This window comes from Salvia hispanica, chromosome 2 (genome assembly GCF_029641045.1).
Source record: "Salvia hispanica isolate PSC_SH4W2 chromosome 2, Shi_PSC_v1, whole genome shotgun sequence".
Lineage (NCBI taxonomy): Eukaryota > Viridiplantae > Streptophyta > Magnoliopsida > Lamiales > Lamiaceae > Salvia > Salvia hispanica.
This window is the reverse complement of record NC_142693.1, coordinates 29,931,809-29,956,624: the sequence shown is the minus strand read 5'-3', so window position 1 is coordinate 29,956,624 and position 24,816 is coordinate 29,931,809. Positions and strand designations below refer to the sequence as shown.

Here is a 24,816-nt window from a genome sequence, read left to right as displayed (position 1 = left end):
TTCTTCTGCAAAATATGTTTTTCACTAGCTTCTAAATTAATTTACATTATTTTTGTATTTATCTATCATTAGTTTAATGCAAACAATATTTTTTTAATACAATTTTATTTCCACCGGCAAATTTCTACCGAATTACTTTTATAAGTATATTACATTAATCACTTCTCTTCCTTACAATGGTTTATTAAAAGATTTTAGTTTATTTTGTCATTATATTATATTTAAATTTTATCAATTCACTACAATAAGATAAGGACATTTTTTAATGCTAATTTGTGTGTCTAATTATATTACCAATGCTTCAAAAAGCTTCAAAAACTAGAAAGAATAAGAAAAGAGAAACTCATAATTAACTAATACTTCCCTCCGTCTCACCTCAAATGATTAACTGCTTTTCGGCACATGTTTGGGGAAAACGATATAAATAGTTAAAGTGGAGAGAAAGTAAAGTTAGTAAGAGAATAATGTAGATACCACTCTCTTCTATATTATTCTCTCTCTTGCTTTACTTTCTCTGCACTTTAACTATTTATTATCATTTTCGCAAAACAACGGCAAAAAAGAAATCAATCACTTGAGCTAGGACGAAGGGAGTAGCTAGGACGAAGGGAGTATTAATAGATTTCATAATATTATTTTTATTACCGACAGTAGAAATGTCTTGTGACTATTACAATTGATTGATTTCTCTTCGAGACTGGATTTTAGAAAATCGTATTCAATTAAATGAGAGAAAATAAAAGTAGTAGAGATAAAAAAGAATAAAATAACTAAAAGAGAGTAATGTATTTTTTTTTTTTTTTGCGAAATATCAAAATCAATCATTGGTGGTTAGACAAACATAAAAGAGAAATCAATCACTTGTATAATGAGAGAGTATGATTGAAAATGTCTTCTTCTTATTATTATTAATTTACATTAAAATGAACAAACATAATAATAATATAAGTCAGAGTTATTATTAATTACTCCCTCCGTCCCATTAAAAATTAAACGTTTTTCTTTTTGAGTTGTCTCATTAAAAATAAAACGTTTCCTAAAATTCAAATAACATTATCTCTACTTTTCCCTCTCTCTTACTTTACTCTTTCTTTTTTAAAACTCACAAAAACAACACTAAATAAAAACTCGTGCCAAAAAGCAAACGTTTCATACTTATTGGGACGGAGGGAGTAATATTTTGTAACTTTCTATTAAAATAGTTATTACCTGTGGAATTTTTTGTTGTTAATTAGTCGCAGATCATTCGCCGTTGCTAATTTGTTGGTAATTTATTACCAATGACATTGTCTGTTGCTACTTACCCGTAGTCTGCTATAGTCTCGTTGGTAATAAAATTGCCCACGAAATTTGTCTGTTGCTACTTACTAGTGAATATCAATCAACTGCAATATTGTTAGTAATTTATTACCAGCGACATTTGTTCGTTGGTACATACCAGTGAAAATTAGTCTGTTTGTAATTTCGTTGGTAATTTATTACCAATAACATTTGTCTGTTGCTACTTACTAATGAAAATCAATATGCTGCAATATTGTTAGTAATTTATTACCAGCGATATTTGTTCGTTGGTACTTACCAGTGAAAATTAGTTTGTTGTAATTCCGTTGGTAATTTATTACCAACGACGTTTGTCTGTTGCTACTTACTAGTGAAAATCAATATGCTGCAACATTGTTGGTAATAAATTACCAACAACATTTTTTCGTTGGTACTTACCAGCGAAAAGTAGCTCGTTGTAATTCCATTGGTAATTTATTGCCAACGACATTTGTCTATTGCTACTTACTAGTGAATATCAATCCGTTGCAATATTGTTGGTAATTTATTACTAGCGACATAAGGTCGTTGCTACTTACCGGTGACAATCAATTTGTTGCTATATACGCTGCTAATTATGACCCGTAATTGTGAAATCAAAATTCATCATAAATTTGCTACTAATTCCGCTGGTACAATTACTAGTGGACCTTCCGCTGCCAATCCGCTACTAACAGCAACATACTATATCCGCTACTAATTTTCACTGGTAATCTGACAGTTTTTTGTAGTGTGCGATGCATTTTGTTGATTAGAGAAGTAGGGTTAGTGAGTTGAGGAAGAGAGAAGGGGATGAGCAATGGTTTTAAAGAGATTGGGAAAGGAAACAGCGGAGAAGGATACTGCTCCATATAATTATATTTACTCGTTTATTAATTATTATGGAAGATTTCGTGTATATTTGTATATGGAAATACTGATATTATATGAAATAAAATAATAATGACAGGACTAAATAATGTAGTCAATAAGATGAATTGGAATAGATTTTCGTATTCATGAGAAAATTAAATTTAACTTATCAAAACCTATAACTTAAATTCATGTGAATTACGAGGTAAGTTCCTAACCAAAAAAAATTTAAGAGAAAAAGAAAGAATGAAAGGCGAACGAATATGACTAAACCAAACAAAATAAATATTAAACCTATAGAAATGGAGAATAGTCACTTTACAGTCTTGTGTTTGTCTAAACGAAAGTAAAGCGAAAGCAAAATAGACTAATACTATATATATATATATATCTTCTATAAACATAGGAAAGTTATATACCGGTTATTACCTAACTATTTGTGGGTATTTTTGGACTTGGTAAATTTCAAGGCTTAAAATTGAATAAGTATAATACTAGTGACTAGTGTTATTATATCATGCCTTAATATTTTGAATCAAATTAAATTTGAAATTATATGAAATATAATAATAATGATAAGACTAAATAATACTCCCTCCGTCTCGGAGTATTAGACTCACTTCTTTTGGGCACATGATTTAAGGAATTGATATTTAAATAGTTAAAGTGGAGAGAATAAAGTATGAGAGAGGGAAAAAGTAGGGGAGAGAAGAGAGAAAAAAGTAGGTGGAGAATAAAATAAGATAGATGTTTTTTGCTAAAAAAGGAAACGTGTCAAATATGTTGGGACATCCCAAAAGGGAAAGTTGGTCTAATTACCTTGGGACGGAGGGAGTATAAACAATAAAATGAATTGGGATAGATTATCGTATTCATTTTTTAAAATTGATTTTAACTTATAAAAATCCATATTAATTAAATTTTGGATTGTGAATGGTAAGTTCCTAACCAAGGAATGAAAAAAGGAAAGTAAGAATAAAAGAAACGAATATAACTAAATAAAAAAATAATGGAGAATAGTTACCTTAAGGTCTTGTGTATGTCTAAATGAAAGTAATGTATAGTTAAATAGATGAACATTAATTTTTTACGAAACAATTAAATATGGACAAAACATATTGTTTCAGACAAAAGGTATTAGACTTAATGTGTAGAACTAAAAAAAAATGGACAGATATAAGGGACCAATTTTAGACTTAGGACATAGTGTGTAGTGTTATATTGATCTTGTTTGCATGAATGCGATGTAATGGCTCCGTCCATGCACAATGTAAGTACTCCCTACATCCTTTATAATTTGTCACTATTTGATCTGATGACACGGATTTTAAAAAATATAAATAGAAAGTGACTTGAAAAAATTGGTGGTATGCGGACCACTTTTATATATTAGTTTTATACTAAAATGTGAGTGAGAATGAGTTAGTGGAATGTGGGGTCCATTACCAAAAATGGTAAAAGTGAAAGGTGACAAATTTTCAGGGACGGATGAAAATGAAAATAAGTGACAAAATTTTAGGGATGGAGGGAGTACTATATTTCATTGATCTCATGAACCAAACACACTACATATTCAATCTCGAGATACAATCTTGCAAACCGAAACTATTAACTGTATTGCTGGGATGAAATAGTTTGCTGCAAGCAACCATAAACTTTAGTAGTACTATTGACTAGGCATAACCAAAATAACAAATTATGAAATCAATGTATAAGCATAAAGAAGCATATGTTAAATAGACAATGGTGAAGTAGTGCAACAATCCCAATTCAATAGACGGCCCGCTGCTTCGATGATTATGGTGCCCGTTACCCCCCGGCGTGCCTCCATGCCCCGGTATGATGACCGCTCCGCTGCCCTTTGCTCGGCCTCCTCTACTTCTGCCGCCTCCTCTTCTAACACTAGTATTATACTTATTATATCATGTCTTAATATTTTGAATCAAATTAAATTTGAAATTATATGAAATAAAATAATAATGATAGGACTAAATAATATAATCAATAAAATGAATTGGGATATATTATCGTATTCATTTTTCAAAATTAATTTTAACTTATAAAAATCCATATTAATTAAATTTTGGATTGTGAATGGTAAGTTCCTAACCAAAGAAAAAAAAAGAGAAAGTAAGAATAAAAGACAAACGAATATAACTAAATAAAAAATAATAATTATAGAAATGGAGAATATAGTTACCTTAAGGTCTTGTGTTTGTCTATATGAAGGAAATGTATAATTAAATAGATGACCATTATTATTTTACAAAACCGTTAAATATGAACAAAACATATTGTTTAAAACTAAAAGTTATTACACTTAAGGTGTAGAACTAAAAAAAAATTGGACAAATATAAAGGACCAATTTTAGACTTAGGACATAGCGTGTAGTGTAAGTAATATTGATCTTGTCTGCATGAATGCAAGGTCATGGCTCCATCCTTGCACAATGTAAGTAATCTCATCTAAATATAATTTTGTGTAATGGCCACAGATGTATATTGCTTATATCAATATATCAATTTTACAATATTACATGCGCGCAACGACGGATCATGAAATCTTAATTTCGCAATTGTTCTATCTGTATAAAAGATTGTCATAAATTGATTATGGGCATATGACATTTGTAAATAGATTAAATATATTAACAGAGGAGTCCAATTCTAGTTAATGAAAAATTCTCATCATTCTTGATATAAATTAATGTGAAATATAAGTAATTACTTGGTTGACAGTAGTAGTTATGAAATTATGAATTGTTATTGGCATATAAAAATAGTTTGTTACAAGCAACCGTAAACTTTAATATATTTACTAGGTATAACTAGGGATGCTTAAACGGTTCTCCGGTTCTCGGTTAATCGGAATCAGAACCGGAACCGGCTGGTTAATTGAGGAACCGGAATTGAATTTTTCGGTTCCGGTTCCGATACCGGTTCCAACTTTTTAAATAAAACCGGTTCCGGTTCCGAACCGGAACCTTCGGAACCGACCGGTTCCTAACTGGGAACCAGATTATAATTCAATTTTATTTTATTATAATTTAAATAAATATAATTTAATTGAATTAATTTTGAATTAAAGTAAAATAATTTGAAGCATTGAGTGGTTTTTAGATTTAAATAGTGTTAGATTTGCGAGCTCTGTTTCTGAAGTATTTAAAATGTTTAAACCGTGATACTTTGAATCTACAATTATTTCTCCAATCCATTTTTTATGAACTAACTACAATGAGTAGGACATCATAAATTTGTTTTTAATTTCCAAAAAGAACTTATACAAATACAAAATCATAAAATTTAACTTTATAACAAATTTATGTACCAATTCATTTAATATACGATTTTAACTTGTTTGTGAATAATTTATTAACTGTTCCGTTATAAATTAAAAAGTCACAGCAAGATCAATTAGTATTAGAAATTCCATTGAAATTTTGTTTATCCAAAAAAGGGAAAATGAAATTCAATTTTTAAACTTATTTTTAAAAATATTGTTTAAGTTTAGAACTCCTATTTTTTATAAAAGAATTGCTAATATAAACTAGTCCGACCAACATCACGCTTATCCATATATGAATTATTTGATTTTTGAGGTATTATTTGTTATATATTTCTATATGTTGGATTATGAGATTTTCTTAGTATTGAACTATTTAAAATTATAAATAAATTCGGATTAAAATTACTCATCGGTTCTGGTTCCGGTTCCGGTTCTAGGATTTATGAAAATTTAAAACCGGTCAACCGGTCCGGTTAGAATCGGAACCGGCCGAATAAGCAGGCCTAGGTATAACCAAATCAATAAATTATGAAATTAATCTATAAGAGTAAAAAAGCGCAAGTTAAATAGGCAATGGTGAAGTAATGCCACAATCTTAATTCCATAGACGGCACGCTGCTTTGGTGTGACACCACCACCAGTGGCAAGGGCAGTGCACCGCCTCCTCCTCTACTGTTGCCGCCTTTCTGATAGAACCTCGTTCTATCGGGATTCGGCACACCGTTTGTAACAAGAACAATAGGAAGATAAACCTAGTTGGAGTGCTAGGTTTCGGAACCAAGAATGAGAATAGAAGTTAATTCATATTTCTCAATGATTTAATTATCTATGAGATTCTAGTATTTATAGAATCCGCAACCCTAGACGGTTCGACCTTCCTAGTTCGTCTCGGGAAAGAACCGACAAGAAAACCCGAGGATATTATAAACTAGACCCAAACGATATCTTGCCTTGCAAGATATCAAAAGAATACAAAATATAACATAATTAAATAACAAGAAATAAGTCTAGCTATGGAAATATAATAAACTAAAGATATTCAAGGATCTTCACTTCTTCGGGCGTGAATGGGCTGCTCATCGTCGCCTGGTTCCCGGTTGGGTTCGAGTCCCTATCAACTCCCCCACAGTTGAAATCCACCTTGCCCTCAAGGTGGGAGTCAAAATAGCTATGAAGAATCTTATAAATTTCAGTATACATATCATCCTCCTCATTCTCCTTCGTATCTGACTGAGATGATGGTTGCACATACATTTTATCCTTAAACCAAAATGATTCTAGCTCCAACACCTGATCACCTACATGTAAATGACCACAATCATTATATGGTGCATAAAGACCGACAACACTCGGTGAAGGATCCTCATCACCCGATTGATAGGAATGAGTAGAATTTGGAAATCGTATCATCACATCTGCCACATTCAGGGCATAAATTCCAGCTCCAATGGCTTCATGCTCATTGTTGATTTCTGCTACAGCCTCACAAAATACCTTAGTGTCTACACAGTCATTTGGTCGGTCCTCCACAGTTGCTTCAGCAACTTCACGATCAGCATTTGCCACCACGGAAGGCCATCGTCCCCACAGAAACGACGTCACAAAATGAAAGTTTGTCATGTGAAACACCAGAGAGTATCCATCCTCGTCCATTTCCAAGACCTCGAACAGCGTCATGTATGTAGATCTATTCTCATGTCTGTTCTCTATCACCAAAACCGATTGCTTACACAGTTGAACCTGCTGGAATTGTGGGCGAGATTGAGGTCTGCTTGAGCTCTCACCGATTCGACTATCGCCCAGCCGGATACTAGCTTCCCCATATGCAACATTCCACATGTCGTGATCCAGAACCGTAAAAACTGCAAAGGAACCCATAGAACCAACTCTCACTTCAAGGGCTCCTGGGTCAAATATGTGAACTCCTTCGTCTCTACCAAATTGAAGAGTATCTCGGCTTCCTTCGCCATCAAGTAAAATCCTATCCAAGTGCCCATATTTGTTACCTGAATAGCACTTAGGTGCACGAACTAGAAAAGCAAAAATATTGAATATGGCACTAAACATGTCTCGATTCGCATCACGAAATCTCTGGCCCCATTCGGCATTTCCAGAAAAGGGCATCTCCATCATCTTGGAATTCATCAAATCCAAGAGACAACTCTCCACCTCAAGGGTAAGCAGATGCGGCTGCAGGATCGATGTGTCAATACTTTCACCCAATTGAGTTTCATAAGACTTCGTATCATCACTATAAGAAAGTGTAGGAGTTGCTGAATATGGAAAATCTTTTACAGATTGTGCAGATTCAACATAAAGAAAACCATCGTCATCTTCATCATCACACCATTTGACAAGCTTCATGTGAAATCCAGTATCAGAATCGGAACATACTGATGTCGAACGATGATTCAAGCTATTGGAGCTTTCGGAAGCTTCAACCCTTTTGGGAATTACTGAATGCACTAGAGGAGAATGGTCAACAATTTCTAAGCTAGAGCAGCTCAAATGAGAAGCACGGACAACTTGCTCCTCATCAGCCGATGACTCGAAAGACGAGGAAGAGTTGGCTGTTCGGCAGGGCAGTCCCGTATCATCATTCTCTGTCAGTAAAATATCCGCAAATAATTCAGAATCCGAAAGACGAACCGGGCCCTCAACCTCAAGATTCAATGGGATCGACAATGTCATGTGAATCTTCTTCCTCGACTCCTCACAATCTCCCTGACCATGCTTCAAGTCAAGCACCCTATTAGAGTTCACTGTGCAATCTATGCCAACGAGGGCATCATTCTCAACCAATTCCACCTCCAATTTATTTCCAAACGAAGAATCCATTAACTCATTTGAAGGTAGAACATCTAACTGATTGTCATCAACCACACATGAAACTGCCACGTCAAAGAAAGGCGGAGCAAATACCTCTTGTTTGACCTCCTCGTTTCGCTGCGGTGGCGGGCGAATGGGCTCCCGGTTCACGACTGGAAACGCCGTTGTGCAGTTGGGTTGTCGCTGGTCTAATTTCTGGGCGATGGTGAAAGTTTCCTTGAGTGTGCTAGGCCGCCGCATGAGGACTACCTTCTTCAGCGGGGATTTGAGACCCGCAATGAACAAAGAGGATAGTGTCGCATCCCCGATGTGAGAAGCCTTTTGTAGCAATGATTCGAACGATGCTTGATAGGCTTCGACTGTAGAAGCTTGCCGGAGAGTAGCCAATCGACCGACGTAGTCGTACAAATCAGGATCGAATCGTTGCTTTAAGGCTGACAAGAAGTCATCCCAACCCTTTCCTTTGTTATTTTCCACCCAATACTCCATCCAATCTGATGCTGGTGGATCGAATAAATATTGTGTAAGATAAAGACGATCATCTAACGGTGTGTAGTCTTGGTTGTAGTACGTTTGGATCTTATTAATCCAATCCGGGGCATTCTCTCCGTCAAAACGTGGGGGTTTGAGACGGAGGCGTGGTAAGGCGTCGGGCACAAGCGGTGCTTTAGTGACCGATGGAAGGAACGCCCAACTGTGCGGAGATGTTGCGACTAGTTGTTGGTCTGGTGGCTCCTTCGCTCTCGCGATGGCGACGGAGGCTGACAGTTTGGTGAGGGTTTCCTCAATTTTTCTGTTGGCGGCTGTTTCCATCATCATTGAACTTGTGGGAGAAGTATTTTGGTGTGATTCCTCGAGAAGAGGCATCGTATGTAGAGAAAAATCTGGGTGCAATGAGTTTTTGACGGATTGGAGAAAGATTTGTGTTAACTGGCGTGAGGAAGATTGAGGAATTTTGAGAGATCAATTTTGATGGAGGAAGAGTAATCAATGTAAAGCACCAATTGATAGAACCTCGTTCTATCGGGATTCGGCACACCGTTTGTAACAAGAACAAAAGGAAGATAAACCTAGTTGGAGTGCTAGGTTTCGGAACCAAGAATGAGAATAGAAGTTAATTCATATTTCTCAATAATTTAATTATCTATGAGATTCTAGTATTTATAGAATCCGCAACCCTAGACGGTTCGACCTTCCTAGTTCGTCTCGGGAAAGAACCGACAAGAAAACCCGAGGATATTATAAACTAGACCCAAACGATATCTTGCCTTGCAAGATATCAAAAGAATACAAAATATAACATAATTAAATAACAAGAAATAAGTCTAGCTATGGAAATATAATAAACTAAAGATATTCAAGGATCTTCACTTCTTCGGGCGTGAATGGGCTGCTCATCGTCGCCTGGTTCCCGGTTGGGTTCGAGTCCCTATCACTTTCGCACGAGCAACGTCGCATGTGAGGAAGAGACAAATGATAGTCAAGACGAAAACAAACTTGATGATGCGATGCATTTTGTTGATTTGATAAGGGATTAACGTGATCCATCAAAAGAGCTGGTGCGAAAGGGAAGTCCGGGCACCATCATTTAATCCATATTTCCTTTCGCCATAAGTGTCGTTTCTTCTCAAACTCCTTGTTGGGTTTAAAGTTTTAGAAAATCATTTTGTTTTTAATATCTCAAATCGACTATACTATGCCATAAAACATGGATATCCACGTATGTTTGTTGAATCTTTTGAACGAAGCACCGAGCCATGAATGTAGGTAGGCATAGGGAAATGTCCCAACAATTGCAACAAAAATACCAAAGTGTATAATGCATTTTTAGATGGTTCTCATATTATATCAGCTGTAAGTACTCGAATTTAGTTATGTAAGTACAAGACACCACACATTACATGTGAGGGCTTTATTTAATGTATATACATAATTTGACTATTTAATATTTAACATTTAGAACTAGTTTGTAAATAATAAAAATTTAAAATAATTAATATATTACATATTTACTTTTAACCATATTTTAATTTCATTAAATTAAATATTTTAAGATTTAGAAAAAAAATCCAACTTTTTTCACTAAATCTAAATATTTTAAGATTTAGATCATGACATGTTAAGAAAACTTCAAACCCGATCACGAACACGACCTGCTACTCTCAAACCCGAGCACACATGAACCCAACATAAACCTATTAACGACACTAAATACCTTATAACAACATGACCTGCTAACACGGTTAGAACATGTAAGCACGGTAAGAACCTGATTAGTACAACTGCTCTTGATTAAAAAAAGTTACAAATTCTTGAATCTGGTCATTAAGAGTCTAATTAAAAACCTAAAATCAAATTACACAATCTGATCTGATGAACAATAACATCAATAGATTCATAGCAACAAAATCCAATGAAATCCAACAAAAAATATATCATTTTTAAAATACTAAAAATTAATAATATTGAAATATTATTTCTTAACGGGTAATACGAATCCGACACGAAATTTTCGTATTCTTAATGAGTCGACCCGATAAGGACACAAACCCAATAAGCTTTGACTCAAACCCATTAATTCCGTGCGAATTCGTGTTGGGTTATCGTGTCATGACAAAAATTGTCCATCCTAATTTGAGGGTTTTACTGGACTTGGTAAATTTATAGTCTAAAAATTGAATAAAATTGGTCTTTTTTTTGTCATACCTCAATATTGTATTTCTGAAATTTATAATGCAATTTATATGGTTCTCAGATTATTATACTATAAGTTGAAACTGATATGATATTCAAATTAAGCGATGAACTAATTACCGAACATTACATGCATGTGAGGGTTTTAATAAGAAATTTTACAACTTTTATTTGTACTAATATTTTAATTGAATCAGAATATAAATTAAACGCATAATCAACTTAAACAAATCCAACAATATTCGATAATCTTATTTTTGTTACCACTTGACTATCAATCTTGAAGCAAACCAATAATATAAATAAATTAATAGTGATAAATATATATTTCAATGCATATGTATTGAAAACAAATATAGTGCTACACTTGATGAGGTGTGATCATGTTATTTTCCGCTCAACTCTAGGGAATAAATAGGGCGCCAATTTTTGTTAATTCAATGGAAAAGCATAATAAGTAAAATATGCGACGGTGAAGTAGTGCCACAGCCCCAGTTGAATAGATGGCCCGCTGCTCTCGTTCCGCACCTGCCGCGCTCTGGTACTTTCGATGATGTAACCGCGGGTATAACTGTTGCCGACGCCCTGACTACTTCCGCTGCCCGATGCACCGCTCTGACTGCCTCCACTGCTACTTCCACCGCCCGATGCATCGCTCTTACCGGCACGTCCACCTTTTGTCGAGCCTCTGCTGCCGCTTCTTCCTCTGGCACGAGCAGCGGTGGAGGTGAGGAGGAGACAGATGATAGTAATGGCAAAAACAAACTTGATGGTGCAATTCATTTTGTTGTATGATTTGTCAAATAAGAACCGTATAACAGAAATATACGGTTTTTATTTGGCAAAGATCACAAATACACCACGAGAGAGAGAGAGTCGGGAATGAAAAAAGTAATTATACTCATATTTCTCTTATCTTTTATAGAAGGCTCAAGGCTCCATACACATTGGCGTACATAATATGCGGAGATACAAAGAAATACTATTATTCTACCTCAATTAAATTAACCAAATATGATTGTGAAGCTATTAGATTTTCTCTATTACTTAAAATATTGACATGTTTTATAAAAGCTAAATTGTCGTACTAGTCAAATTCTGATTAGTCTCACGTACTCACACTTATTAAAATATAAAAAATAAATCACAAACGACGAAACTTTTTCACAATTACCAAATCTTTCCCTTTTTCCCAGCAAATTATGCACTAATGTGACTATAACTTGATTATACGTTTCCGTTTTGCCTAACACCGTTTTATCGTGTGTTTTATAGTATCTACCACATCAGCGCTTAATTCACTAGAAAAAGGAAGGATGGGATTGCAAAAATTTCATTTTGATTTTATTTTTCAGATTTTAAAAAGTTTCGAAAATGGACTGTAACACCCGCTTTTATTATTACCTTTTCATATTGAGATTTTGTTTGAAAACGAGCGAGTGATAGACCTTGAATAAAATACCGTCATTTTTTTTTGATGGTTTGCGAATGAAATTTGTGAATGCTTGATTTGTTGTTGGTTAATCGTGGGGTGTATAAGTTGTCAAAGAGAATGACGTGTGATTCGTTGATGGGAAATTTGGGCGATTGTTTACAAGTACTTGGAATCACACCAAGATACTAAAATCAAACAGCAAAATTTAATATTTGGGCCTATCAATTTTATCTATATTTTTATTCTAGCTCATTTATCCTATTTCAATTGGGCTATGCAATTTATTCTTAAATTTCCCATTTATTTTATCGGTCAAGACCTTGGTCAAAACATAATTCTTTCTCCTAATCTCTTTCTGCACGGTTTCTACACCAAATACCTCCACTCCCCAAAAATCTCTCCAACAAACTGCATTTTATTTTATTAGCACCGTTCTACAACTCTACTGCAGTGTTCTTTTTCTTCTCTTCCGTGAAGGTAATTTCTTCTCCTTTCATTGAGTACGAAAAATCTCCATATTTCTTGATTCCATAATTCGTATTACAGTGGGAAGGAGGAATTGAGAGTGTTGTGATTACTGTCTGTTTGTGCGAACCTTGCTTCTTTCCAAAGGTATATCCACTACTTCTTTTTGAATCCTCTGCATCTCATTCCATGCCTTAGTTCGCATATTCACACACGAGAATAAATTCTTTTGAAATTCTGGTATCTGTTGAATGATACTCCCTCCTAAAGCTTCGATCTTTAACACTTAGAATGCGCCTTTTGTGTTTCTCTTCAATTCCAAATTTCTAAATTTCAATTTCCTGCCATAAATATTTGAGACGAACAACTATGAATTTTTAAGGAAAGATTTAGAGTTGGAAAAAGGATGAGAGACGTGAGTTTTAGAAGAGAGAGATGAGTACCTCCTATCTGTGTTTTTGGAGAATGGCGTGAAAGAGAGATATGAGAGATGGGAGTATTTGTTCCTGTTTCAAATTTGTGTATGAGTTATAGAGGGAGAGTTTTGAGAAGTAAGAGAGAAAGAATTCATAATATTTGAATTGTTGAAGAAGCCATAGGTGATGGCTGGTAGTTTTTATGTTATAATCCTCATTTTTTTTTTTTTTTTTGTTTAATAAAGGGGTTGGGATAGGAGTATAAACGTGTGACATGGGAGTATATTAGAATATATGTTGCTGACTCTTTTCTTTTTTCTAATTTTAATTGTTGAGCACTACTGTATGGTTATATTATTTTGATGGGGCAAATTAGTTTAGTGTATAATAGTTTTGTAAAAAGAGTATATACGTGCAGTAATGTGGGAGTATGGAAATATTATGTTACTTTATTTAGTTTTGCTTTGATCACCTGAAAGAAAATAAAAATAAAAAGAGAGAGAGAGAGACAGATGCGTTGGTGACGGAAGGAAATATACATGGTCTATCTTATTTTGTTTCTTTCTTTACACACATACGTGGTTGATTTGGGAGTATAATATGTATTTTTCCTGTTCTTTTATTTTGCTTGCATATGATTGTTAGGCCATAGAATTGTTGCTATGGGATTTCTATTTGGCTGCGTGATTTAAATTCATGAGTGTACTGTCGGATGAAAGTATAATTTTGTTGATGTTGGTTTGTTCAATTGATAAGTTTGGAATATGAAGTTTTGCCAAGAAAAGAGTAAAGGATAAATTGAGCACACACACTTAGGATGTATGTATTGTTAAATTCATTTTTGCAAAGTCTAATTGTGCATATCATGTTTTCGAAAAGGGTGAATTGGTGCACGTTGGTTGCGGTTGGAACAAAAAGTGATTGAGGAGTAAGCTGTCGAGGTGGGCTTTCCTTTTAAATAAGGACAATGTCCTAAATACTAGTTTTATGTGAAAGGAGGTGAAAATTGTTTGTCTTGCCATGTTTTGTGTTTGAATGAACCTATCTGAAGTGGCTATGCCATGTATGTTCAATCGAATTCGGGTCCTAGTAGGGCCGCAAACCCTGCTCGGACTAGTGTACACCCAGTAGATCGTGCGCTATCTCTTTGGAGTTGGCCGGTCTAGTGACTTAGTTCGTGGCCACGTTCCTTGTCATGTATGTTCAGATATGGTGATGGTGATGTGGATGGAAAATGGTTGCAACCAAATTTATGTGAAATATTTTTAGTGACTTGGGTTCTTTTCAATTAAAACACCCAAGATCACTCGTTATGGCTTGACAAACTGAATTTGGCATGTGTCCACTGAGTGCATCAAGTACTCAGCCCTACATATTTGTTTTTCTTAATATGCAGATAGAGCGACGACGGACGGGCGTTGAGGATGTTGAGCAGAATTTATGGATTATTTATGCTTAGAATTGTTGGATATGTCGTGTCTTCATACTCGGCATTTTTCCGTGTCTTGAACGCTTCCGCTAAGTGCATTTTCTATCTTTAGAACTGTCTTGTTATCGAGAGTCATACTCTTTTCAAAATTGTTAACGCTCCGGTCTATATTTCCTTAGAGTTGGTACTTTGTTGAGATGATACTATGTTGTTTTCTAAGTTATTTCAGTTATTTAAATATTTTAGTCAAAGATGTGAGTTTCCCCCTTTCTTCCCCGCTTCTTTAATCATCCCCTAGTCGTGATCAACCGTGTTTTCTATCCTTAGAAAATACGGGCGTGACATGGACCCAAACGCAATGTAATATTTCATGTATTACGTGGTGTAGTGAGCTCACCAACATGTAAATCAACGTAATGGCCATAATTGTACTAATTACTTATATTCAAGGGAAATTGGTCTCTAAAACCATGAACTTTGCCCAAAATTTGGTATTTCCCATGAACTTTGAAATTGGTATATAATATCACGAACTTTGCATTTTGTTTGGTATTTCCCATGGCATGTTTATTACTATATTTGACTAACTTACGAGGCTTTTATCATACTTGACACAATTAAATCAACGTGGTTTTCAACGTGACTTTTTATGCTACATGTTATGAACTTAAAAATGAAAATGTGAAAATGTGAATTAGTAGAATGTAGAATATACTCTTATCATTTATGGTAAAAATGAAATGTGATTCTTATTGTGGGACGAATCTAAATGGCAAATGTGATTCTTGTGAAACAATATTAGATATGTATATTCAATTTTATTATAGCACTAGTATCACCCACGTGCGATGCACGACCCATTTTTTTTATTTAAACTTATTTTATACTGTAAAATGATTTTATAAATTTATAAAAATATCATTGTATGAAATCTGAAATCATAAATATATAAAATTAAAAAAACAATTGTTAAAAATATAAAATCAAACAAAGAAAAAAAATTACACATATACCGAATGAGAAACAATATTATTATTTCAAGTTCTAAAATCACAAATTTATACAATAGCAATTTATTGTACCAATAAAAACTCATATAACCAAATAAGTTTATAAACTAGAAATTGCACACAAATCACATATCATTTAAATCACTTTTTTTTATCTATACTACAAAAGATCAATCACAAACACATGTCAATAAAAATAATGTATAAATATATATTAGAAGATAGACAACTCGATAAAAAAACATTAACAAAAGTACAGCAAAATAGCATGGGATATACAACCGATATCAATATGCATGCATTTAGCCAAAAAAAAAAAAAAAAAAAAAAAACTGGTTGCATACTCTAATAGTATACTCTGAAATGCCTACTTCCTGTGTAGCTGCTACCACCCATACTACGTCCAGGAAACACAAATGAATAAGAGCTGCTACCAACCTAATATTCATATAAAGCACTACATGAAAAAATTATACATTATACCATACTAACCTACAAGGAGAACAACATAAACAATAAATACGGAAGATGCACCTGTACCAAAAATTCAAAGGCAAGATGTAAATGTAATAATAATATCCCTCCGTCCCAAGATAAGTGACCACAAACTTTTCGGCACGGAATTTAATGAAATGAGGATTTGTTAGTAAAGTGGAAAGTGAATAAAGTAAGAAAGTTAATAAAGTAGAGAGAAAAAGTAAGAAAGGGAGTACCAACAAAGGAAATTAGTCATCTTGAAACGTCCCAAAAAGGAATATGAGTTACTTATCTTGGGACGGAGAGAGAACTATGCATATGCAAGACTCAAGCAGGGGGGAATATTTACAAAATTGCTATTTTAAATTAGATATTAAAGTGGATATAAAACTGATTTTTGTTAATTGAATTGTAAATATTAATCGGCTGTTTCTTTAGACTTTGCCTTCCCATGCATTTAATCACTCACCTCACATTGAATGCCATACATAGTGCAAAATCTGAAGAATCAAAATAGAAATGGACTGAATTATTACAAGTATTAATCACACGTTATAACCCTTCCATTCTTAAATCAAAAATACTACTCCCTCCGTCCCACTTTAGCAATCCCATTGACTTTTCTGCACTCATTTTGTAAAAATGATAATAAATAGTTAAAGTGAAGAATAATAACGTAAAAAAGAGAATAATGTAGATAAGACTCTTCTATATATTATTCTCTTTTTTACTTTATTATTTCTCCACTTTAACTATTTATTATCATTTTTACAAAATGACTGCAGAAAAGTCAATGAGACTGCTAAAGTGGAACGGAAGGAGTAGTAACTATCACACAACATTAATCAGCACAAAAAAAGTGTGGAGCACAAGGAGGAAGATATCAGAGGCCATAACTGCAAAATGCTCCGTTCCTTCTATCAAACACATGTTTTCTAAGTTTTCTTAATTGATAAATATAAATAAATTACTATAGACAATAACCACCCATTAACTTTCTAGTAACTTTAAATAACTCTCCACTAAATTTATATAATTACTCATTAATATCTATTTTAAAATGATATTGGCCTAAAACCACCCAAAACCGCCCCTGTATAGATTATGACCATCATTCTGAAAAATGAATAATTACGTGAGCATCACTATTGTTCAATTCATCACTATTAGCATTTTTTATTTTATAAAATTCAGTCAAATTCAAAAACCACTCTATAACTATAACTAAACAAATAACATAACATTATAGTATGCCAACTTTTACTTTACCAAATAAATATTTATTTTTATAAGACAAAAATTATTATATTCAATAATCTATATATGTCAATTTTTTAGTGTAGTTAAAATTAATTCGAACATGAAATTTCAAAATATAAGTATCATTTTTTTCATATTAAGATCCATGGCTAATAAAATATTTCGACCGATCTATTAAAAAATGAAGATCGTACTTATTTTATAAAATACCAAAATATACAAAAATAACAAGGCGTTCAAGAATCAATACACTCGCACTCGGTATTAAAATTTCTCATCATTTATGAGTTCAATATCACTCTTTTAATCTCATAGTATAACTAATAAATAACATTTCACAAATTTATCAATAGCTGAAACATAATCATGTAATTAACCAGAGATATCAATAGCCTTCACTTCTGGCTTCTTGGCTTCCTCCTTTGGCACCGTCACCGTGAGCACCCCATTCTCCATGGCCGCCTTCACCTGCTCCAGCTTCGCATTCTCCGGCAGCCTAAAGCGGCGGAGGAACTTGCCACTGCTCCTCTCCATGCGATGCCACTTGTCATTCTTCTCTTCCTGCTCCTTGCTCCTCTCTCCACTGATTTGCAGAATTCCACCATCTTCAACCTCAACCTTAACTTCTTCCTTCTTCAGTCCAGGAACATCAACCTTGAAGAGATGGGCCTCCGGCGTCTCCTTCCAATCGATGCGGGCGTTGGCCACCGCGCTGGTTTCACGGGCGGAGGAAGGGAAGTTGGTGGAAAGAGGAAAGTCCTGAAAGGGATCCCATACATCAAGAGAGAATGGGTCGAAGACGTTGCTGCTGCGGCGCCCGAAGAAGCTCGGAATCAGAGACATTTTTGCTTCTAATCACAGAATTTATGTGTGCGATTGATTTAGATATGAGACTTGAGATTTCTGATGATGAATCGGGATAAAGAAGGAGGAGAATTTATAGTAATCAGAGGAGGAATCGGTCCGTCTCGTGCGGATTCTGGAATGCTCTATTTTGGGATAGAAATGGTACATTCTAGATTCTAGATTCTAGATTCTACTCCTACATTCTACACACGTCTCACAAGGCTAATGAATTAATTCACGGCCCATGACCAGCCAGCCCAAATTGTAGTATAACATTCAGTAATGATTGTTTTATTAGAAACATTTAGGATTCGTGAGATTCGTAATTGGTTAAACCGAGATTAGTAAATATCGGCGATATTTAGGATTTTATAGAAATCGAATAACTGAATCTACGGCTAAATTCTATAAATAGGGAGTTCTGCAAAAATGGTTCCACCAATAGGTAGGTTTTTTTTTTGTTTCTGAAAATGGGTGAAGAATGCGTATTTGAAATACGCATTCTAAGAATGCCTGAATTCGGTAGTCAATCAGAAAAGTCAAAATTCAAACTAGATACGCATTCTAAGAATGCGTATTTGAAATACGTATTCTTAGAATGCGTATCTCACTTGAATTAAATTGGGCATTCCAGAACAATTACAAACTAGCTTCATGTATGAAGTGAACTAGCTTCAATTGACATACGCATTCTAACGAAGCTTCATCATCAACTTCACAATGCACAATAAAGACAATTACAAACTTAATCTCACAATGCACACATTATTGTTTCAATTCTTCCAAAAAAAAAACCAATTCCAAAAAAAAAAAACCCTAGGCAAAGGGGAAACAGGGATAGAGAGAGAGGTGCCGTGGGGGGAGGGAGAACGTCGGCGGCGGCAGGTGGGAGCGGCGGCGGCGGCGACGGCAGTTCGAAGTCGCACCAAGTTATGCAGAAGAAGCAGTGCCCGATTCTGTTCTAGAATGCCCAATTTAATTCAAGTGAGATACGCATTCTTAGAATGCGTATCTAGTTTGAATTTTGACTTTTCTGATTGACTGCCGAATTCAGCTTAGTTGCGCATTCTAAGAATGCGTATCACTCATTTCCAGAAACAAAAAAAAAAGCCTACCTATTGGTGAAACGATTATTGTAGAACACCCCATTTATAGAATTTAGCCCTGAATCTACAGAATTTAGATCCGAGGGCTGAATTTTTTTCGTCACTAGACTCACTACATTGTAACAATATGTACTTTAATGATTTGGGCGTATAATTTAATTGATATCCGCCCAGCAACAATCCTCATAACCCTATGCATCTCCTCAATCTCATTGTCAGACTACAAATATTAATTTACATTATTCAGCATTACTATTAACTACTTCCCCCGTCCTAAGGAAAACGATCCTTCCTTAAACGGCACAAGATTTTATTCAAATTTATTTCGTGTTTTAAATAGAAAAAGTAAAGTAACAGAGAGAGAATAAATTAAAAATAAAAGGTATTTCCAATTTTATTAATGAGTCATCTTGGTTATGACAATTCATAAAAGAAAGTGAATCATTTTCAATGGAACGTACCAAAGTATTTTAGTTATAAACCGAAAACTATGAAAGATTGTGACACAAAAATTCTATTTTCATTCACTACGGAGACTAAAAATTACTACAATCCTATAAATTAAAAATAACAAAGCCTAAACAATTCAAATTCACAAATCCTTAAAATTTGAAATACGAAAATACACAAAAAAAAAAAGATGAACAAAAGTTATTTATAAACAATTATTGAAATTTAAAAAATAGGGTGTGTCATGTCGCCAGCACATACTACATGCCCGGGTACCCGTTGCCCTTCCACACCCAGGGCTACTCTCCCGTCGATGCCCACCATCAACCATCGGCCGCCTGTGCACCTCACCTCCGAAGTCGCGGCACCACAAGTCCACAACCGAACCTTCTATACTATAATTACTCCCTCCATTCGCCATTAAATGTCTCATTTTTTCTTTTTCATTCGTCCGCTAATAAAAGTCTCATTTCATTTTTCCTATATTTGGTAAGTGGATTATACATTCCACCAATTCATTTCACTCCCATTTTATTATAAAACTAATATATAAAAGTAGGCATCATCTTTATTAACTTTTCTATTCACTTTATTTTATAAATTTAAATAATTTCTGAAAACCTATGCCGATCAAATATGATACATTTAATTATGGACGGAGGAGTATTTTATTTGGCCCATCTGATTATATCTCCAGTCAATTCATATCTCATCAATCACGCTATGCCAGCAAAACTAGACTTCCTTTCAAAAGTTGGAATAATTTAATTTACTTTACCTTTGAAAAGTAGATTCTCCATCTATTAGGGTAACCATAATAGGACCATTGCAGCGGTCTAATTGAGCACCCGATGGGTGCCGCAGCGAAGCTTCGACAACTGAGGACATGGCGGAGGCAGGTGGAAGGACGGCGGAGCTGTGGCGGTCTATTGTGCGCTGCGAGACCGCAGCGGCGGTTTAATCTGAATTTTTTTTTAAAATTTATTTCTATAAATTAATCCGATTTGTACAGTTAATTTTGTTCTAGTTCAATTATATGTACCAATAATTAAAAAAAATGTGAGGTGTTGTTGTACAAGTTTTATGTGGCTTGAGACATAGCTATGATGACCAAATGAACAAGTTCTCTTTTTAGGTTAAAGCGTGATTGTTGCACTACTGTGGAGTGTGGACACTCTTAGAAAACAACAATCTGCTGTACCTCTTGGAAAATCATATCATGCTCCTAAACTTTTATCCTTCTCATTTTTTACCGCTATTGAACCAGTAAATTTTAATGGCAAACATTGAGTGTCAAAAAAGCACACAAACCATAATAATTCAAGAATCAAACTGATGATTCAATTAGATTTAACATAATGGAGCAGCATCCTATTAACCCATAGCACTAATTCAAACACAATATTAAAGGCAATACTTCCTAGAAAAACATAAAACTACACACTAGTTCAACACATGTACAATTACAGCTACTTCAAATCAAATACTCCATAACAACTCTATTTTTACAAAACATGACACTTGGAACACTCAATTTTCCAACATGATCTTGCTTAACCAGAGATATCAATGACCTTGACTTCCTCCTTGCCAACTTCCTTCTTGGGCACCGTCACCGTCAGCACTCCATTCTCCACCTCCGCCTTCACCAAATCCACATTGGCATCCTTCGGCAGCTTCAAGCGCCGCAAAAACTTGTTGAAATTGCTCCTTTCCTCGCAGTGCCACTTGTCAGTTTCTTCTCCTTCCTCCTCCTCGTTGCTCCTCTCTCCACTGATCTGTAAAACCCTACCACCCTTAACCACAACCTTAACTTCCTCTTTCTTGAAACCGGGGACATCCACCTTCAACACATGTGCCTTCACCGTCTCTCTCCAGTCAACACTGGCGCTACCACAGGAGGAGGAGAGCTCGTTTCCAACCACCGATCCTTGGCCTGTTCCAGCCTTAAACCAAGAGATCGTTTTCGACACCACAAGATTGCCCTCAGCAATCTTAGCAAGGTATATAGTAGTCTCCCCTTCCTTATCAACCGGAAAATCACCTGAATATTTCCGTAGAAATGGCATATTCACCACTTCATAGTGCATAAGAACTTCGTTCTCACTCCCACCAGATCCATTGATTTTAACGTCAATAACGAAAGTATCACACGAGACATTTAAAGGAACACAATAGGTAGGGAAGTAGGTGAAGTATATAGGGCCATCACATAAACTTGACTCAGCCTTGCTCAGTACAGAATCTTCATATTTCGTCATTCCTTTATCGCGGAGAACTATTATTGCAGAGGTGTTTGAGCCTAGTTTTATAGGTTTCAAACCCACCTGAATCATTCCAAAGCGAATGAAGCTGTAACCGAATTTATGTGCAATTTTACGAAGTTTAGACAAGTAGAGAGGAAACGTTGTGGATCCTCTATTTAAAGGAATTTCTTTCTCCACAGTGTTAACTCTACTAAAAGGAGACCAACTAGAACCCCTTGTTGTCCAAAAAATATCTGAGGCTGAAGAAGGAGGAAGTTTCCAATCTTTAAGACATTTTTCGAAATTTTCGGTGACTTTTTTGTTAGAAATAGAATTCTTCATATTGCCTTAGTCCTAGATTTATGAGTAAGGAGAAAAATGACTTACCTCAAGCATTAATCTTACACCATATGAGACATAACTATGTGAGCCAGAGAGATTTGGAAAATGAAATGATTTGCATGATATCGGGCAGATACTAATTAGAAGTGCTTAAATTAGGTGAGGTCAAATTACAATTGAATAAATTGAGCATCAATAATTGTGTCGAAATTGTACATCCACTTGTTGATTTAATATGGTAAATTTGGCTCAAATTATTAGAGACCGCATTAACTTTTTTTGCATAAATTACAAGGACTTTTACTAAAGCAAATTAAAGTATTGGTAATCCGATAAACTACAAATTTAAAATTTGTAATCATATAGCATCATCAAACATCCACGCATAGCATGGCAAGGAAAATCTTATTTGTAAAATTTTTACATAACATTACATGAATGAGTCAAATAAAACAAAAATGTAAAGGATGAAAAAAGAGAAAATAAAATATCAAAACAACAAAGTTTTTTTTTTAATAATCAATAATGGTTCTCGTTTACACCATGATGATACTACCTATCTCTTGAATGGATAGGAAGCATCAACAAGGAGTTCAACATACTAAAATTTTACATTATAATTATGAGTTCTAACATCACTCTTTTTTATCATAAAAATTACATTTACGCAACTTTATTATCTCGTGCATACAAAAAACCAAGACTAACAACTCTTAATAATTCATAATAAAAAAAGTACAAAAGAAAAAGATACTAAATACTTAGAGTATGATCATCATCTCGGTGCTCAAGGAAGTATTAAGCACATATTAACTGTCGTGCTCACAAGCCGATGAAGCGTTTTGAGCATGCGATAGTTGCACGTGCAAGCGTGTTTGTGGACACATAATTAATGAGGGACATAGAGAGTACATGACACCAAACCAAACTACTAGGAGTCACACTTTACCATTTCGATCCGTCCCCAATTAAGAGTCACACTTTTTCATTTCGGTCCGTCCCCAATTAAGAGTCACACTTCATTTTTACCATAAATAGTAAGTAGGTCTCACATTCCACTAACTCAATTCACTCACATTTTATTATAAAACCAATATAAAAAAATGAATCCCACATTCCACTAACTTTTTCAACCAACTTTTCTTTATATTTCTTAAAACCCGTGCCCGGTCAAAGAGTGACACCTAATAGGTGACGGAGAGAGTAACTAGTATATTAGAGTCAGTCATATTGTCAAGTATTTTTTTAATATTCAATCATCTTTCACTTTTTAGTGTAGAAAAAGTTAAACATATTTTAAAATTTTCGAAATTAGATTATTTTTTCCCACCAGAATCCATGGCTGAGTATATACCCAATGATATTATCAAGTAGTAGTGTGGACCGTTCTATTATAAACAGCGGCGGATCCAGGTGGGGTCGCGCGGGGTCGGCCGACCCCACCGGTGGTCCACCGAACACTGCCGGAAAACATCATCTTCGACCTTCGACCTGGTGCAGTTCTGTCTTCGACCCCACAGCAGCTTCAACTCTACCCAAGCCTTCCGCCGTTTCCAGAAACTAAGAGGAGAAAGGAACCATACGGAGTAATAAGAATAGAGGTATAGATAAGGGGAGGGGTTGCAGAAATTTGATGTGGGAAGCGGATAAAAAAGATGATTGAAATATTTAGGCCTATTTTATTCTTATGTGTTGGGCCACCAAAAATGTTTGTAGCTAGTATTAACTTAATAGGCTGGCTCATTTTGTGGATTAACTAAGCATAATTACTTTTATAATTTTCATTTCATCAACTGCAATTTCATTACATTTTTTGTTTACTCATTTTTTGAAATTATTATTAAAATATTTGGTACTGAAAATTTTAATGGTACATACAAATATTCAATTACTACTTAAAATATAATAATTTTTAAAATAATTATTTATATATTGTACTCCCTCCATCGGTCATAAGTGAGTCATTTATTTTAGGCATATGATTTAATGAATTAATTTTAAAAGAGTTAAATTAGAATAGTAAAGTATGAGATAAAGAAAAATAGAGTGAAAAAAATAAAATATTTGAGAAAATAAAGTAAGAGTGAAGATTTTTTGTTTAAGGAAATGGCTCACTTATGCTGGGACATCCCAAAAATAAACATATCGTAACTCGTTTTTAACGGAAGGAGTATTATTATTATTATATTCGACCCTACGGATTCCATGTTCTGGATCCGCCATTGATTATAAATAAAGCCAAATGATACTCGGTATTGATCTCGTATAGCCCATAGGTACTGAAAATCACCATTTTTTTGATAAAACAAGAAATGGCTGTAATTCATATAAATGTTAGGAAAAGGGCAAAAGA

The 24,816-nt window shown here is 34.5% G+C and overlaps 2 protein-coding genes and 1 long non-coding RNA gene across 3 annotated transcripts; 1 reads left to right on the top strand and 2 right to left on the bottom strand.

The window, feature by feature from the left end:
- Positions 1–12,846: 12,846 nt before the first annotated feature.
- On the top strand, positions 12,847–15,003 carry LOC148932100 (uncharacterized). The gene is made up of 4 exons (XR_016135120.1): positions 12,847–12,893; positions 12,963–13,028; positions 14,177–14,238; positions 14,694–15,003. It is a non-coding gene; the product is annotated as an uncharacterized LOC148932100 (long non-coding RNA).
- A 2,644-nt stretch (positions 15,004–17,647) lies between these two features.
- LOC125202275 (18.2 kDa class I heat shock protein-like) lies at positions 17,648–18,412 on the bottom strand. Its single transcript, XM_048100647.2, has one exon. The coding sequence runs from the start codon at positions 18,314–18,316 to the stop codon at positions 17,846–17,848; it is 471 nt and encodes a 156-aa protein (XP_047956604.2). The 5' UTR covers positions 18,317–18,412; the 3' UTR covers positions 17,648–17,845.
- A 2,764-nt stretch (positions 18,413–21,176) lies between these two features.
- On the bottom strand, positions 21,177–22,608 carry LOC125202272 (uncharacterized). Its single transcript, XM_048100644.2, has one exon. It carries the CDS (start codon positions 22,461–22,463, stop codon positions 21,429–21,431), a length of 1,035 nt encoding a protein of 344 aa, XP_047956601.2. The 5' UTR covers positions 22,464–22,608; the 3' UTR covers positions 21,177–21,428.
- Positions 22,609–24,816: the final 2,208 nt, after the last annotated feature.